Here is a 12,695-nt window from a genome sequence, read left to right as displayed (position 1 = left end):
GTGATCCGCCCGTCTCGGCCTCCCAAAGTGCTGGGATTACAGGCTTGAGCCACCGCGCCCGGCCCTCAAAGATGGTTCTTAATTCACCGGTGCCCACCTTTTCTCCTGGCACTTAAACCATTTTAACCTTGACAGGAACCCATTTGTGATCAGTCTTTTACCTTAACCCATCCATTTCTTCCATATCATCCAGTGTAATCATCCCATCACCGAGAATGATGTACAAAAAGCCGTCGGGACCAAAAAGCAGTTGTCCTCCCAGATGCTTTCTGTGGAGTTCTGCAACTTCAAGAAAGACTCTGGCTGTTCTCAAATCAACTTGGTGTGGATTTTTTCTACATTGTGGGAAGAAAAGAATATAATGACTGTTAAAAGATTTAAGGTGAGTCCATCAGAAAGTAAATAGTATATAAATGAAAAAACAAACTCCTGGCACATAGTAAATAAGGAAACGTATATTTGAAATGAAGCTAATACCCAAGTTTCAGAAGTAGCCTTTAAGTTGAGAGATAATTGAGGAAAAATGTCAAAACCATTGTTGTCCTCAATTTCTCTTAAAGACACATAGGGAGTTTTCAGTAAGATGGAGATAATGATTTAATTATTGCCACCTTATTTAGCTACTTATTTGCAACTTCTAAATTAAAAAAACTTATGAAAAGATGATGAGAAAATAAGATGAAAAATATCTATGCTTTGATGCCTTTTAGTGATACCTGGATACTGTGTATTCCACAACCCTAAGAATGTGGTCATGAGGCCCGATAGCCCACCGTTCTTGGTTGGTGGTATAAGACACATACAACTTTCCATTTTTCTTGTAATTGGGATGGAATGCGAGGCTTAGCAGTCCTCTTTCATCTCCTCCCTGCAGTCAAATGAAAAACACAAAGAATTGTAAAGTTAATTATGTTCTTTATTGTGTTTCAACTGGAACCCCAAAAGAGTCTCTTTCTTTCCTTTGGATAATCTTTGCCCAACCTCCTTTCTTTTCTTCCTTGCCTACTGCACAAAAAAGGATTATAAAGCATTTCACTTTGTGGAACTCTTTAAGGGTTAGAACAAGACAATTGTCTTGTGTGGTTATCTATGCGCAAGAGTCTTACACCACTTTTGTCAAGTGATTTGTGTATGTAATCTTGGGATGCCAGGAAGACAAGTTTAAGTGCTGTGAAGAATTCTTTCCTGGGTTACTAGGTTGCTTGTAGTTCATAGAAGACAAATAAAAAGGTTCATAATCAACAGTCACTTCTAATCCAAGTCTCCAAAACCTAAAACACAGTGTGGGCTGCCAACTCCCACTGTCTTGGCAATATGTTTAGAAAACAGTTAAATTGCTTGTGTAATATGTAAACCTTTGCTTTACCCTGGAGGCATCTACATCAGTTGTCACAACGATGGTGGTCTGTTCATCATAGCTAGGTAATAGGCAGCCTTGCCTATCTATCTATAAATGAGGCAGTTTTACATGAATCCCTTCGCTGTATAAGGTTTTTCTTTACAGAAGGATGAAGCAGCGGGAGGAGGCCTAAAGGCCACGGCTGGGGAAGGAGTGGGAGAAATGCTAGGGAGGAAAGGGGACACTAGGAAATTAAAGAAAAATCCCAAACAACTTTCTTGTGTTATTATACGAATGTCAAGGATTGTATACATTAGGCATGCCAAATGCTATAACAATTAAAACATCATCATGTTCTTAAATAGAAAGGCATTTTATCTTCATTTTCTGCTAATTCAACTTGTTGAAATTCAATATGGCCTTGGCCTTTGTTTTATCCCACAAGTAGTCTAGGAATTTCTATAATGAAATCAAAGTATCTAAAATTATCTAGATCAGAGTCTTAAAGTTCACATACTAATAAAGCCAGGGAGCACTTTCTCGTTGAAAACTATGGCATATAAATTGAATGCTGCAACTGCTGATAGTACATCACCTTATTTATTCCATTAAACATCACGACATAGCCTATGGCAAAAAGCTATGAGAAGTTATTCCTTCTCAAGTGTTAGTAGAGAAAAAAAAAAAATCTCTAATACTGCAACCTCTTCACAAGGTCATGTTCAGTCATGGAAGCACTCTCATGTTTTTGTCCCTCACAGAATAGTATATGTTATTAGCAAAGCAAGGAACTATTTGTAGTTCTTATTTTACATGGAGTTCAGAATTGAAAGGTTTAGGCATAAAAGTTTACTTTTAATAAACATTGATTTGTTTCCTGGCTTAGAGAAAACCATTTTTAGATATAGATCACTCAAAGTAGAATATCCAAACTTTCAGAGCATATAACTATTAAAATGGCTGCAAATACACAGAACGACCAAATCATTATTTCAATGTCAAAAAGTCAACTTTCTTGCTCATCACAATACGCATAATTTTAATTTTAATCATAAAGGTAAAACTCTAATGACTTATATATGAATGACTCTCTGTTTTACAGATTATCTTGTTCTGGTGATTTTAATATTAACTCAAGGGTACTGTTTTTCTGCTTAAATCTTTATTATATAAAAATCTCTTGGCTTTCTCATGAGACACTGGAAGCTAGGATATTTAAGTACAATTTGACTGTAGAGTAGCCACTGCACATTGGAACCTCCTTGACGGATTGTCTAATGAGGCCCAAGGGTGGGATTTCGTTTGTGATTAATTCCTCCCTCAAATATATTTCCCTCTAAAGCTGTGAGTGCAGGTTAAGTACTGCATGCCTACTTCACAAATGTTTCTGTTCCACTATAAGCAGCTTTTGTTGAAAGTAGTTCTTTGTAGTTTTTAATCAAATCATCAGAAATACAATTTGAATTGGATAGCAACATGCTTTAAAACTGTGTTAGTTGCTTTTTAGGAATTAAGAATGTAGAATTAAGGCATTGTAGAAAGACAGATGGGAAAAGAGATTTAAACAAATCCACAAGTGATAGAGGACAACCATTCACTTTAGAGATACCATCTATCACAGAAATGACTTTGGGGGCATTTTTGACATTACTCAAGTGCCAAATATGGAAACAGAATGAGACATGTGAATGACAGAGAAATAAATCAAAAAAGCAATTAAAACAAAGTCAGTAATTCTGAATTTTTCAGGTAATAGGATTTACAATTGATTAATCATTGCATATGATCTCATTTTTGGGTCAACTTCCAGGTGCAAAGTAGTTTAGAAATTTTACTAAGTCATTTCAGGGAAATACTCACTTTCATAACTACACTGATGAAAACAATTTAATATATTATGTAAATATCCTAGATTTTCTTGAATCTAGATTTTAAAATTATATAACAGGATTCCTAAATGTTCAGAAATTAGAAAGGAGAGATACACTCCTGTTGTGCCACACTGTGCAGGAGATTAATGTATTAAGAGCTCATATTTCACTTGAATTAGACTTCAGAGTTATGTTGTCTATTTAATTAAAATATATTACTGACAAATTATGATTTAACTCTCGAATGCAAACCTATCTCTAAGGTCTGGGTCATTTTTCAAGGTCTTATGAAGAAATATATTGACTGGGCACTGAAGGGTTAATTTTAGACCAGGGTCAGTTAGAGGCCACACCATTAGAAATACCACCAGATATTTAAGGTTGCTTCAGCTGTAGTCTTCACTAGGACACTGTCGTAGCCCGAGAGCCTGGATGTTGGTGCCTGGAACCGGGACTGGCCAGCAGACCAGATCTCCCAGGCTCCTGTACTTCCTTTTATTATCATAGTCCCCTTTGCCCCAGCTCTGACTGTGTGTGTTCAAAGCCCCATTCTGTTGGTCTGGTCCCCTAATCCAAAGACTCCCTTCTCTTCACTCTGTTTCCAAAACCGATAACGCAATTTTAGAGGCTCAGTAGAAAAAAACAACAAAGCCTTGGTGTTGATACTACTAACTGCTCTCCTTCTTACCCCTTCTCGTCCTTCCCCTTCATTATGTGTGGTTTTATGGCTCAGAGAATATGGAATCAAAATCATACACTCCTTCCAGAAATGTCAATTACTGAATTGAGTCTAGGGAGCATCTGGAGAGTTTTTATTTTATTCTTGAGCTTCCAGTGATTAGTTGAGCCAAGCTGGCTAAAAAGGGAGGAAAACATATTAATAGAATGGCAAATGGAAGATTCGTGATTCAAGCAGTCGTGCCTTTCAAAAAGACACTGACTTCTAACATTATCCTTTTTTTTTTTGAGATGGAGTTTCACTCTTTTTGCCCAGGCCAGAGTGCAATGGCTCAATCTCGGCTCACTGCAACCTCCATCTCCCGGGTTCAAGTGATTCTCCTGCCTCAGCCTCCCCGGTACCTGGGATTACAGGCACTTGCCACCATGCCTAGCAAATTTTGCATTTTTAGCAGAGATGGGGTTTCACCATGTTGGCCAGGTTGGTCTTGAACTCCTGACTTCAGGTGATCCACCCTCCCGGCCCCCCAAAGTGCTGGGATTACAGGCGTGAGCCACTGCACTTAGCCCTAACACTATACTTTTAAAAACTGTTAACCAGTGTCCAAAATGTTTATCCTTACTCATGTGAAAAGCAGTGATTTGTCCAAATATTCACATCATAATTGTACTTCATTATTAGCACTGAGCACTTTGTATGTTATGCTTCTGGGAATGCACAGACAGCATTGCTAGAACAAAACTGAAAGCTAGAAGGGCAACAAGTAACTTACCAACAAGAATTTAGGGTTTCCTCAGTTTGGTAATGCTTTAAAAAAAACAACTTACTGACTTGAACCTCATCCAAGCTTCATAGGCTGCCACAAGACCCCCTCTTCCCCTTTGCTCAGCTCTTCAGTGCTACATTAACTTCTGGACAGCCCTACAGCAAACACAAATGACTGCTCAAATTTGGAGTGTTGAATGATTTGAAAATAATGTTCCCACAATTTGGAACCTGGAGACTAACTTATTTCAGAGAAAATCATAACACCCTCTTCAGACACTTTTAATAAGTGTTTAACTATCTGCCATTCTAGTTATCAGTCAGCTCTTAAAAGCAATTTCACAGGGTCCACAGAAAATAGACAACCACAAAATGAAGAGTACTGATAACTTTAATGTAAGTACAAGATCAGACCTAGTGCTGCAGCTTTGGGATAAATTCTTCCCTGGTGAACAGATCAAAATTCTAACAAATTAAGGATATTCCCTTCTTTGAATAATTAAGTATCTATTTGAAAGAAGAGATAATCATAAAATGATGATAACATAAAGTATTTTTTTCTTTTCTTTTTTTTACACATGGTTTCACTCTATCACCCTGGCTGGAGTGCAGTGTCACAATCGTGGCTCACTGCAGCCTTGAACTTCTGGGCTCAAGCGATCCTCTTGCCTTGGTTTCTGACAGTGTGGGTATTACAGGCGTGAGCCACTGCACTCGGCCCTATTTTTTTCTTTTTTAACAGACATTGTAGGGCAACATCTTTCATGGTGATATTTAAAAGACAGCATTCTCTTCATACTTTAATGTGGTTAAAGTTATTTTTTTTCTGATTTCTGTTTTTGCTTTAAATTTGCTCTAATGTCCTTCAGGAATTACTGACTTGTACATTTTAGGAAACATAACTTTTCTTAGTGACCTTTTGGGAAGTGGCTGACTTCAAGTTCAGTCATCCACAACATGACCCTGTGATATTAAGAAAGCCATGAAACATAAACTAAACAATGTGACACTATGTTCAAGACATTAGTTGTTACTGCCTTGTCAAAAATTTTATTTTACATTTATTCCACAAATACTTATTGAATACCCATTATGTGTTGGATATGGTGCTTAGGGATAAACAATTAATAAGAATAAATCCCTGCTCTCAAAGAGTTTATATATGGAAGCACTTAACAAAGTATAGTTTTGAATTTCGAGTTGTTTCATTCTCACCATACTTGGAGATTTTTGAGGAGAATGAACAATGCTACACTGTTGGAAATGGTCAAAAAACAAGTGTTAAAGATAAGAATTAAATATTTTTTGTAACTTCTGACACAAAGATTAATTTATATATTGGCGCCTGAGGTTTCTCCACTCTAAAACTCGCTAAGAAAAAGAAAAAAACCAGCTTGATTACATAAAAACTAAATTACCTGAAGAAATAAGCAGAGTTTCTACAAATAGTAAGACCATCTTGTAATTTATGTTACGTACATGACACAGGCACACAGGTATGAATGAAGCTCTCTAGTAAAATTGTTGCTGTCTTAATGCTCAAGGAATTTTTAAGAATTAACCTAAGAATAGAGTGGTGGTATTTTGAATTCCCTATAAGATATATACTTTTACTATAAGGCAAGCTTTCACATTTCTCTTATTAACTGTCATTTTCTTGTGTATGTTTTGCTGATACGTATCATGAAAGGAAAAAGAAGAAAAAGACGACTTGGGGTTAACATGTGACCCTCTCACGCAAATCTATGCTTTCTCTTAGACTGTAACTATTTGCTGGTTGGAAATGGGAAAACAGGTTTGTTTGAGAACTGTTAGTTCAAACACAATACCAGATTGTATTCATTTTCTATTGCTGCTATAAAAATTTACCACAAACTTTGTGGCTTGAAATAACACAAATTTGTTATCTTAATTTGTAGATTAGAGCTCAACATGGGCCTCACAGTTTATAATAAATGTTGGCAGAGCTAAGTTTCTTTCTGGAGGTGCTAGGAGATAATCCATTTTCGTTCATTTTCCAATTTATGGAAGCCATCTGCATGTCTCAGGTTGTGTCTTCTTTCTTCTATCTTCAAAGCCAGCAATGGTAGGTTGAATCCTTCTCATATCACATCACTCTGACCTCCTTTGTCTCCCTCTTCGACTTTTAAGAACTTGTGATTACACTGAGCCCACCCAGATGATCCAGGATAATCTCCCTATGTGCTGTTTAGCAATTCTAATTCCATCGCAACCTCAATTCCCCTTTACCATGTAAGGTAACATGTTCACAAGTTCTAGGGAAAGGATAAGGACATCGTTTGGGGAGGGGCATTATTCTGCCTACCACATGAATATTTTAATCGGTTTCTAAAAAAGGATCCCAAGGATTTATGACTTGTGTCTTCATGGCCATGCCCTCCTGTGAGCACTGAAAGAGACCAGTGAAGTTCATATATAAGTTCACAAGGAGATACTTAAGGAACACTCTGTTACAATAAGCTCTTTCTCATAGCTGTCAGTATTGAAAGAATAACCAACATTCTTCAGAATGAAGTGAAAGTATCCTTCAGAATTGAGGAGAAGGAGCGAGAAGACCATTGGATAAAATGTGGACACGTAAAACTTTCACATATGAATTCAGGTCAGATCAAAACTCCCAAGTTAGTCAAACGAGTATCCAAGATACAGAGAAGGTAAAATTAAATATATATAAACTATTTCTACTAACTGGAGGACAATCTTTGCATTTTAAGTTGATTAAAGCTGTGTTATTTTGCTGTGTGTATAAGCTGCGAAACACATTGCAGAGCACTGATTTCTTTACAACTCTTGGAAAAGATAAGGAGCATCGCTTTTCAATAGTTCCAAAAGTCTAAATTGGTCTCATAACAGGAGTCAATCCCCTGAGGTCCCTGAGCTAGCTTATGGGAGGGACTGACTGATTTGTTTCTGTGATATAAAAAAAAAAATTTGTTCTTTGTCTCCAGTTCTTAGCACAAAGCCTCTAAAACTCTTGGAATTTCCTGAGTGATAGGAGTGCATTTTGTTTTTCATTTGTAAGGAACCACTTTAATCACACCTGATTTTATACTAATAAGCTGACTTTGGTGGGCTTCTAGATAACTTCAGGATGGGGGCTGGTAGCCAGAGGAACCCACCATGTGATTAGAGAATTGGAAATTTCAGCCCACCCCACAATCCCAGGGAGTGAGAGGGGTTGGAGGTTGGGTTAAATCACCAATGGCCAGTAATTCAATCATCAATCATGTCTGTGTAGTGAAACCTCCATAAGACCCTAAACAATAGGGTTCACAGAGAGTGGCACGCCCAGAGAGGGCAGGGAAGCTCTGCACAGCACCCCCTTGCAATATCTTGTTTTATGCCTCTCTTCCATTTGGCTGTTCGTGAGTTGTATCCTTCATAGTAAACCAGTAAATAGTAAATAAAAGTGCTTTCCTATGTTCTGTGAGTCATTCTAGTGAATTATCAAGCCTGAAGGCGAATTATGGGAACTTCCAAATTTGCAGCCAGCTGGGCAGAAATGTGGTAGCATGGGCACCCCATTTGTGATTGGTAATTGAAGTAGGGGCAGTCTTATGGGGCTGAGTCCTTAACCTGTGAGGTCTGAGCTAAGTCCAGATAGTTTCAGAATTGAATTGAACTAAATTGAATCATTGGGCGCACAATTGGTGTGGGAGTACTGGTGGGTGTGAGAGGAAACTTCTCATTTGGTGTCAGAAAACACCCCAGAAAGAACCTGAAAGTTTACTTGGCCCATTCTCTTTTTTAGGGAAATGGAGATCATGATCAAGTCCACTCAAGAATACTTCAAATAATTTGGTAGTTTTCTTTTCATTCATAAAATTCTTACTCTTGAACTTGACTTTTTTTTTTTTTCTTCTAAACTTAGGTTTGGGAAAGACATAAAATATCTCATGTCATTTTGTAATCCACTCTTTTGGCTTTTCTGACCTGCACTATTCTCTGAGGATGCAACCAGCCACAATAAACTAAGGATCTATCACTTCTAACAGGAATTCTCCCTTTTCATTAAAATTTCCTCTACTTTTCCGGATTTGGTTTTCCTTTAAACTTACTCCAATTAACGGAATACTGAGGCTCAACTTGTCTCTTCTCCTTAATCATGTTTACTCACTGTTTCAGTCCTCCAAGAAAGTACAGTTGTGAAAGGCTTAACAATGGGGATTCCTTCTGAGATGGCAGAGCCTACTACACACCTAGGCTATATGGCATGGCCTATTGCTCCTAGGCTACAAACCTGTGCAGCATGTTACGTTACTGAATACTGTAGGCAACTTAATACAACGGCCAGCATCTGTGCATGTAAACATAGTAAAGGTACTGTAAAAATACAGTGTTATAATCTTATGGGACCATCGTTGTATATGTGATCCATTATTGACTCAAATGTCTTTATGCAGTGCATAACTGCATATACAATTTTAAAATGCTGGGGGGAACAAAAGCTCACCTCCATCACACTCCCTCACACCTGACAAAGAAATCTGTCCTGCTTCAGATAACATTGGAGAGCTGCTAGAAGATAACCAGCAATTCAGAATTGTAGGAAGCGTCTCATGGAGTATATAATCTCTGATATGTGGCAATTGGTCCATGTCAAATCTGCGTTTAGGATTTTCAAGCATTTTATCTTTTGAAGGTAGCAGATGCAAAGACAGATTAGAAAAGTGCAAATGGGAGAATAAAAGAGATTCCACACGGGAATCATCTACCTGTAAGTGACAGTAATTCTCTTTTCTACTTTCTTCAAAAAAACAAAATAAATCAGTCATACTAGGTTTAAGTTACAGCCTACTCAGAGTGAAGATATTGGAAGATACTGGAAGTGGCTATTTTCTACTTCTTATTCCATACATGAATGATCTTTTGATATTTCCACCTATGAGGAAAAATGTATATACATACTCAGTTATACACTTTTAACTATTATAGTCACAAGATTTTATGTATATATATGATTTATTTTATATAAAATTTATATTTGTCAAATGGAATTTAATTTATTTTCTTCATATTACTATTTCCTCCCTAGGCTTTTAAAGCATTTGAACTGTGGCATGTGACACATTATGGCGTATTAGAGATTGGATTGACTTGTACCTTTTATCTTGCCCGGGCAGCAGTCGACAGCTGTGGAAACTTTAATATATGTGCCCAAGAAATCCAATATAATATGAGAGAATGACTTAAACACAGGGAACTATCTGGCTCAATATGCATCAGATGTTAATAATATCCATAGTATTCCAAAGTTCCATTTTCTAAAATATCTTCCTAATAAGACAAAATGCTCTAATAAAATTAAACTGTATGAAACATCTATTTGAAATAATAAAGTAATAAAACAATAAGCCTCCAAAAAACATAAACCCTTCTCAAAAAGAAAATCCGGGCAGTAAACAATTTTTTGAAGAAAAAAATATAGAAATATTGGTGACAGAGAAAGCAAAGCTTTTATTCTGTTCACTTAGGCTAAATGAAAATAAATTAATGATGGTTTAACAAAACTACAAGAATATTCTTGGGAATAAAAAATGAATAAAAATTAAAATTAGAAAAAACTTTGTAACCTCACAAAACCATTATGAACCATAGGCTTAAGACTTGTTGAACAAAAAATTTAAAAATATATTCTAGATGGAACTGTAAAAGGGTAAAATATTAAGCTAACTACTTTGTTAGACACAACAAAATGTTAGATACAACCAAATGTTAGATATGTAAATTAGGAACAAGTCTCCAGTATACTGTAAGCTTCTTGAAGGCAGAGACCACATATTGGTATTTCTGATTTCTTACATAGTACCTCATTGACAGTGGAGGTACTGACTGTACCTCCTTGTTATAGTACAAATAGGATGTACTGAGTTCTTACTGCATGCCAGAGACTGTACTAAGTGATTTTCAAGCATTATTCTGTTTAAACTCTATAACAACTCTAAAGTTTAATGCTGTTTTATTATCTTTACTTTCCATGTAAGGAAACAGAGGCATAGGGGAATTGAGTAACTTGCCCCAAATGTGCAAATAGAGGTAGCAAAGCAGAGATTGTCTGTGATTGGAAGACACACAATGAGAACTATTATGTTACAATGCTCTACCAAGTACTTCCTAAATGAAGAAATGAACAAAAAGAGAAGAGACTATATTCTCTTATCAGCACCTATTGTTCATGAACTGAGGCGGTTTTGAAATAGTCTTAAGTAACTTGGGTGTCCGAAGTTCTTCAAGGCAATAAAATGAAGCTCATCCCTCAGTTACTTTAACTCATATATATTACTTTAAATTAAATGACATAGTCATTTTAACTTACGTGGGATATACTGAAGTGTGTACCTCAGTTATTTTAACACAAAGGTTAATTTAGGTTTTAAGATAGTGTTGTGCCAGTAAATGGCCTGTTTGGGAAAAAAAGAAGTGCGGATTTGTGTAAATTTGTGTGGCATAAATACTCTCACTGAGGCAAAGGAAAACTTCTTGGTAAATATCTTCAATCTAGCACATAAAGTTGTTCAGATAATCCAAGAAGATGATGAATGTAAAATTACTTAATGGGCTCTAAAATGCTATTCGAATTGAAGATCTAACTATTATAGTGCACAGAGAGGGAAGAACTATTCTCACATTCAGTTGTTCCATAACATAATAAGCTTCTCAAGTAGGGAATGTGATTTTGAAGCAGAGAATGTGAAGTCCTATATTTTGATCAGATGAGGAATGCGTGCACATTATGTAGAAGAAGTATTAACTTGCTGCCTGCCATCCAAAGAACTTTTGGACTTCAGAAAATTGCAGGCATGGACAGGCACATTTATACTTATATTTAGCACAAGGCTCACCACATACTTTTGATAAAGATTTGTGTATATCTTTTCAGGAGGTTTAGGTGGTATGTATTACCAGTGGTTGGTTTATTAATGAATGATTTGTAAGGCTTGATGTAATGTAAACCTTTTGTTCTAAAACTGAAACACCCTTAACTTTGCTATGGTAGAAATATAGTTTTTTGTTAAAATATATAAAATTTATACTCTAAAGTTAAACATAAAGCAATTTATTTAGTAGACTAAGATAAGAGGTGAAATAAATAGACCCCAACATTTGTGTGTTCTTTAATAACACCGATGGCAAATCACAATATTTCCTCCCCACCAAAAACAAACCCAATGTGAAAATGCACTGCCAAGATTTATGTTAGAAAAATGTGTATTTTTGATAGTAGCAAAGAGCTGTGAAAATTACTTCAGGCCCCTATTGACTAATATGACACATATTTATAGAAACAAAAAAGACACCAAATTTAGATTTAAATTTGGATATTCAATTATAAGCTAAAGGTGAATGAATATAAGATTATTCAAGGAGTGTGTGAGAGTATGCACATGCATCAAAAACATACATATCCCCAAAGACTAGATGATGCCACAGAATAAAGGAAATATTATTTATATTTGGAGAGGTTCAATTCTTTGTTCTCTCAGTGTCTCATGGATTTCACTCTTAGGACCATTCTTAAATCATGAATAGTTAAAAAAAATTAAGTTGACAAAGGTTGAGCAAATCTTGTTAGAAAAGCAAGTATTTTCTTTGGAATAAGGAAGACAATTTAGAAAACCCATTAACTTATTCAGACTCCCTTATAATTTATTAGTGGATAAGAAGTGTCTTTTTTAGAATGACTTGGTCTATAATAAAGACAAATGCATTTTCATACTTTATTAGTAACAATCTTACAAACATAAGAACTATTAACTTTTGTAAAAACAAAAGCTAATTTTATGGAATTACTGGAATATTAGATTTTTATGTTGAAAACAAAGGAAATAAAATGGACTTATATGATTTCATTCACCATCTTTAAAGCTAAAATCTCTGAGACATAAAGTCTTACCATTTTATTTTAAACATTAAACCCAGGAATATAAAGTAAGTATTCTCAATAGTTTCGTGTGATTTATAACATTTTTGCTTTAATTTTTTTTCTCCTGTCAGAAAATGGGAGCTTCAGGGCCCTTTT

General features: G+C 35.8%; 1 protein-coding gene across 2 annotated transcripts in view; it reads right to left on the bottom strand.

Moving 5' to 3' along the window:
- The window catches only part of HHIP (hedgehog interacting protein), a 101,799-nt gene that overhangs the window by 35,180 nt on the left and 53,924 nt on the right, over window positions 1–12,695 (bottom strand). For both annotated transcript variants that reach the window (XM_033215375.1, XM_033215374.1), the window contains exons 5-6: window positions 717–868; window positions 162–335 (exon numbers count right to left, since the gene is read on the bottom strand). In XM_033215375.1, the coding sequence (XP_033071266.1) occupies window positions 162–335; window positions 717–868 (326 nt within the window). The remainder of the gene's footprint in view (window positions 1–161; window positions 336–716; window positions 869–12,695) is intronic.

Source organism: Trachypithecus francoisi, unplaced genomic scaffold, assembly GCF_009764315.1.
Source record: "Trachypithecus francoisi isolate TF-2019V2 unplaced genomic scaffold, Tfra_2.0 Lachesis_group1, whole genome shotgun sequence".
Classification (NCBI taxonomy): domain Eukaryota; kingdom Metazoa; phylum Chordata; class Mammalia; order Primates; family Cercopithecidae; genus Trachypithecus; species Trachypithecus francoisi.
Note: the sequence above shows the minus strand (reverse complement) of the source record. Positions and strands in the feature narration are given on the sequence as shown.